Source organism: Arachis duranensis, chromosome 6 (assembly GCF_000817695.3).
Source record: "Arachis duranensis cultivar V14167 chromosome 6, aradu.V14167.gnm2.J7QH, whole genome shotgun sequence".
NCBI lineage: Eukaryota > Viridiplantae > Streptophyta > Magnoliopsida > Fabales > Fabaceae > Arachis > Arachis duranensis.
Genome location: NC_029777.3, coordinates 84,643,362 through 84,649,998, shown reverse-complemented (window position 1 = coordinate 84,649,998; position 6,637 = coordinate 84,643,362). Strand labels below are relative to the sequence as shown.

At 31.4% G+C, this 6,637-nt stretch overlaps 1 protein-coding gene across 1 annotated transcript in view; it reads right to left on the bottom strand.

Annotated features, from left to right (window-relative positions):
• Nucleotides 1-4,073: 4,073 nt before the first annotated feature.
• The window catches only part of LOC107494346 (probable zinc metalloprotease EGY1, chloroplastic), a gene marked incomplete in the record, with an annotated part of 6,954 nt that continues 4,390 nt past the window's right edge, over nucleotides 4,074-6,637 (bottom strand). Inside the window, 3 exon segments of the mRNA XM_052262704.1 lie at nucleotides 4,074-4,454; nucleotides 4,800-4,850; nucleotides 5,102-5,170. Of these exon segments, the coding sequence (XP_052118664.1) occupies nucleotides 4,296-4,454; nucleotides 4,800-4,850; nucleotides 5,102-5,170 (279 nt within the window).

Below are 6,637 nucleotides of genomic sequence, written 5' to 3'. Positions count from 1 at the left end.
TCTGTTGAAAAAAATTGTTATCATGAGTAGTATAATAATAAAATACTGTGTAGGATAATAATAATAAGTTATTAATATTTTCTAATAATAAATAAATAATATCGTTTAATAATAATAATAATGAGTTCAATTTGGTATAATCTTGTGAAATCGTATTCATGGTGCACGTGTGGTTGTCATTGTATCTTCTGATTTTCTAATAAGTTTTCTTTCGAATCAAGTTAGTTTGGATAAGCCAATCGTATCTTACACCGTAACTCTTGCATTTTGCATAAAATGTCTACGGCTCAGACTCATAAATAGTATAATCAACTCTTCTAGCGATAGTGTAGCTTTTGATTGCAGATATAACCGACTCTCTCGAACCAAATTCCATTTCGACCCTAAACTCACCATCTTCTGCCGCAGCATTGCCTTCACCTACGACAGGCGCCACCATCAGTCAAACAAGGCAAATAAAATAAACACTACAGGTAACTTGAATTAATAATCATAACGTACCCATGTTTGCATACTCAGGAAATTTTGGGCCATGCATGGTTTCGAGATCTAGAGTCCGCATAAAAGACGGAACACCGAACAGGTGGTGGCTTACAATTGCATCCGCTTCATTTTGCACTGCCGAATTGCCTGCCAAATCTCCATCATCGTTTTCGTCATCAACTTCATAGTTGGCTTCGAACTCCTCCTCACTGTCATTATTATCTTCTTCCCAATCTATATTCCCGAACTCATCAACATTGACCTTTTCGCCCACCACGCCCAACCTTGACTGCTGTTCGAACTCAACATATATGTTGATGACTTTTTTACCAAATCCTTAATGGAAGATAGATTTTACATTAAGAATTACTTTGGATATTTTAAGTGCTTCTGATCGTAACTGAACTGATGAGATTTTTTTTAGTTCTCTCAAATCGAAACGAGATTTTCTGAACAAATGATGAACAAGTTCATTTTTTTTAAGCTACCACCTTTATATCTTTTTTGAATGATTATGTGATTTATGCATTTACTTTAAAAATATTTTCTTGCTATATTAAAACATATTTCATTTAAAGTTTTTTCCGCATTAATCATATTTATTTTCAAAATCTTTCTTGACATTGATTCTTAAAATTCCTTTTCAAATCAATTTTAACATCTTCTCTATTTTATAGGAATTTCATTCTTACGTTAGTTATAAATACTTCTAGTATTTCACACGTCATTCTGTTGCTGCTATTGATATCTGTACCTTTCTTTATTTTCTTCCTTAACAACAAAAAAGAGAAAAAGTAAAGATTAAACTATTATTTGATTGGTGGATGCTCATAAACACAGGAACTTGCTAAAAGTTAAGGAAGTCATTCCATACTCTCTCTTTAATTTGAAGTTTAATCATGTTTGTCATCAAGAAAAGATTGTTGAGTCATAAATTAGTTTAGTTCATTGTAATAACAAACATAATTAATAATATTCTAATATACTTAATTTTTTATAAGTATTGTAGGTATTAATAGATTGACAATCAAAAATCACAATCAAGCAATCCATGATTCAAGCAAAAACAACACATGATTGATTCTTTATAAGCAAGACTCAATTCATATATGGAGAGAAAGCTGTTGCACATTGAATGGAAGCAAAGAAGAAAGAATTTTCTCTTCAATGCCAATGACTACAACCATTAATGTGCAACTTGATCAAATTAAAAATAATTCTAACATTGAAGAAAGCAATCAAGTTCTATAAAAGAAGTTTTCATCTAAGAAAGAGGCAACCATTTTTGTGCATATTGATGACCGTAAAAAAATAGTCCTTGTTTTTCTTATTTTTGAGTGTATTCTTACTTCTCTTTTATCTAGATTTAAGCTTACTTTGAAAGATATATATAAAGAAATAAAAAAATAAAAAAAGAGGGTAGTGCATACAAAAGCCATTTAACATTTGTTTGATTGTTTTGATTTTGAAAGTGTGCTGGGTTAGAATGCACTTGGTTTCTCTTAACAAAGTTGGGTTAGCACCTAAGTGATTTACTAAACTTTGGATAACTTAGATGGTTTACAAGAGTGTGAGTCTCTTAAAATTAGTAATTGTAATATATATTAATTATAGTGAAAACTCTACTATTGTTGTGGTGGAGACTAAACGTAGGTCACATTGCAATTCATGGCCAAATTAGAATATATCGAGGCGACACTCTTCTCCTTCCGTGTCTTATGCACTTTCTGTTATGTATATTTAGAAGACAAAATCGCAAATAATCTCTTGATTTATCAGTCCGCTGCATAATCTCAAAAGTGATTGTTTTATTTAAGGGTAGTGCTAGGGAGCCAATAGCCTAAGTGTACAATGTGTACAATGGGCTAAACCTTTAGTCCATGAATAAAATGAACATCACCCACACTATCCAGAATAATCATCGAATACCAGGGATAATAAACATCTCATCCTAAAAACTTAAGTTAATTTTGGAGTTCACCAAGGATCGAACCCTTGACCTATCGGATCTAGAACTCTAATACCATGTCATGAACCCACTTATCCTAAAAACGTAACCTGACAGGACAATGTAACACTAATAGTCATATCTCTAATACTTCATAAACCTCCATTGTACACATTGTACGTTTAGACCATTGGCTCCCTGTACTTTTCCTTTATTTAATTCCCTTCTTAACTCACTTGAGAACCTTTAAAACGAAACGCATAAATCAAACAAGGATAAGGAGAAGAAGCTTACCATGATTTAGAAACAAAAATATAGAAATAAGGAAACGCAAAAATAAAAAAACCTAAAATCAAACAAGAAGTAGTAAAACCAAACATAAGAAATAGCAAAAATCAAACAAAATGCAAAAATTAAATAAGGAGAAGGAGAAAAGAAATAGAAAAAATCAGATGAAGAAGTTTTGTTTGATTATAGTGGGGTGGCAGAGGATCGCAACAAAGATGGTAATGAATGTTGCAAAGAAAATCGTGCTTAAGAGTGAAAGAGGAGGTGCTTTTGGCGTGTATGACTTAAGGGTAAGGGAGGAGAGGAGCGCGTATGTATAAGTTTATAAGATTGTTTTTTCGGTTTTTAAATTTTTGTATTTATATACAATAACTGATTTTGGTGTACACCAAACATAATTAAAAAGAAAAATATAATTAAAAAATAATGGATATCAAAATTAAAGATAGTTCTTTAAAGATACTAAGTGTAATCATTATATTTGAAAAAATAAAACAAAAATTATTTAATTATTTTTAAAATTTAAAATAATGTTAATAGGCATAAATAAAATTAAATTTAAATATTTATTAACATTAATTTTTTTTTTATAAAAAACTTTTAAAGATCAATAATTTTTAGTATTTTTAGTCATCATTTGACCAATACTAAATTACTTTTAACAAATATTTTTTATTAATTCATGTATGTAAATTCTAAAAGATATAAATATAAATTATGTTGATTTATGTGTACAAAATTTTGATAAATATAAGTACAAACTATATATTTTGTGTACAAAATTCTTATAAATATAGGTATTATTATTGACCAAAAACTAGTAAAAAATGATAATATTTGAGGCTAATACCCTATGAAGTACAAACACTTTGCTGAGTTGCCATGTTCGCATGTCAGACACATTTCAGATACGACGCTCATCAACTCTTGTACAACATACATGTCTACTATATCCAACTGTGTCTTGATAAAAAATAAAATTATTTTTTCCAAACATACTTAGACATACCTAAATATCATCACGTGTCAACGTATCCAACCTTATTCTTAATATATATTTCTAAAATAAATTTAAAAATAATATATATTATTTTATATTAAATTCCAATATCTTGTAAAATTTTAAAATGAAAAAATCTAGAAAACCAATACTTATATTAAAATCTGGTCAATACTTACCCAGCAAAAATAGAATGAATAATTCTCTACTATTAGATGTAATTACATACCATTAAAAATATTATTGATGATTAATTAATAGCTATAAATCACAAAATTTGCTGACCCTAACATTGCTTTTTTTAATGTAACATCATACCTAATGCCCTATTAACATATAAATTTACCAACATGATTGCCGTACATAGTTTCATTTCATTTCTTATTTGGATGAAACGGGTAAATTGGAGCTCATCCGATAACGTCAACATGGATTTTATCACGAGGAATCGGGTTGAATTGAATTAGGCTCTACTTTGGTGATGACTTTACCTATATATAATTAACCGCTCAATTGAAAAAAAAAATAATAATAAGAAAATAAAAGAAAAAAGGTTTACTCTACACATTTTTACCATCAAAGTACATTTACAAGACCTATACCAAGTTCCTCTGCAAGCTCATCCCAAACAGGAAGAAGAGTGAAGGCCACAAGAAAAATAGCAGCCGCCACAAGCGTCTTTCTCCATGTTCCAACCTCTGTCACGTCATTTAAGCAAGGTTTTTCCGGTGTCCTCTGCCAAAAAAAAAAAAACAAAAAAAAATTTATCACTTCCTCAGAAACAAACAAAATAAAAACAAATATAAACTACTCTTCAGCTCAAGACTAACTGTAAGTTAGTTCCATCATTTCCTTCTGAATGAGAAGACATACATTTGCATACAAAATGTTATTTTGCATTCGCTCTTGTGAATTGTAACTCATTTTAACAAACGGTGTCTTTTAAGTTTTAACCATTGATTTGTGGGGAAAAAAATGTGGTAACTAAGTCCAACAAAAAATTAAGAGAAAATTTAGTGAGTTTCTCACTTTCTCGGAATGAGTCACTAGAACTGAGTACAGATAAGACTAAATTAATACCTGACATAATATGACATAAAGCCCCCAAGGAAGCGAAAGAGGTCCGCCAATCTGTCGAGAATAGGAAAAATAAAAAAGAAAAAAACTTATTCTAGTCATAAGAATAGGGGAAAAAAGTGACGAACTACATTAATATCAAATCAAGAAATAAAATAATACAACACAGAACAGTGCAATCTGACCATGCTACAAGGATGGTTTATGGGGGTCAGTGACTCCCCACCCCTTCAAAAGTCAAAACACAGACTTTGGTTTGATTATGCGTATGCTTTGTTCTATCTAAAAGAAGAGATCAAACATACCACCCCTAATCCAAGCAATGTATACGTGGTCAAGCCAAAGCCCATTAGTGCACCTTTTCCGAAAGCACCCTGAAGAAACATGTCATTTTTTAAGACTTCAATCATAATGCTCACCGTATCATTTAGGATAATTTTGCACAACAAATAGGAACAGAAGTTTTTCAAATGTGAGAAATACACATAATATTATATTCCTACTCTCTGTCCGAAAAAATTCACATCTTCCAGCAGAAAACATGCTATGATCGAGTATCCAAATTCTATCCGTATTAGGTTCTAAAAAGTTTATACAAGACCTATTCATAAAAAGTGCAGGTAAAACATGAGTGCGAGCTGGTTTGAATTTTGACCATGTGTCACCTCAGGGGACACAAAAATATGAGTATCATTGCTCCCACTTGACCACTTACTTGTGTAAGCGTACATGGAAGACGGAATGAAACGCATTGGAATGAGACTCACTGGTAACTTACTAAGGGGATTTCTTAAATGTAATGTCTCTATGTGATACAGACTAAATAAAAGGTGTGAAATTGTCATCAATCATCTTCATAAACAAGGAGCCAACAACTAAGCTTGGCTCCACTAGGTAAGGTCAATCGTATGGAGCAAACACTGCCATAGTGCTATCATGGATATATTTAAACCACTTCCAATAATCTCTCTTGTAGTTTTCTTATATCTATCATCACAGTATTAGTTATATTATAAAACAAGTCTTACTCTGCAGAGATTTGCTTTCATCTCCCACATCAAACTTCCCTTATGTATACATGTTATTAATCAAATATGTAAAGGGTCCCTAGCTCACTGCACAAACTATTTGACCAAGATATCATTGCATTTCCTCACATAATACGTTGTCAATACAGGTTTGTCCCCCACCTTCACTTTTCATTATCTGAAGTTGGAGAAATAGGGACAGGTCAATTTTCCTCCTCTTAATCTTCCCATGATACCCAAGTAAGGAATGTAGACCAATGCCCAAGTAATACCCTGTTGATAATCTTGAAATGGCTTCCTGTCAACAATTAGCTCGGCAGTTCCAAAACCACTCTGGACACTTGAGTATTTATCCAAAATGGCCTACCTCCGTTGTAATTTGCACTTGAGACATACAAATGAAATATTTTTACTTGAGCCCAACATGTTGAGCATAAAGTAAACCCTCATTTTTTCCCTTAGCGTTATGCTACTCATTATGACTTTTTGAAATTTGGAAAGGAGGGAAAATGAAATACGCTTTTATTTTTCGCGAGTGTTTACCATGATTGAAGTTAATATCCTAAGACACTGTTTTCACCTGTGATGCTTTATATATCCTATTATCTCAAATGAAAGTGAAACTGATGAAAATTGACTAGGAGGTACGACAGTGTATGTTTTAATTTTTAAACTTCAAAGTAGACCCACAATGTGTTACGTCAACTCAATCATTTCCAATTACCTTAGGAAATATGAAAATAGTACAGCAAGAATTTTTTTTTTCTATGCCAAAAAAAACCTGTATCCTAGCAAAAGGCAATAAAGTTCTCA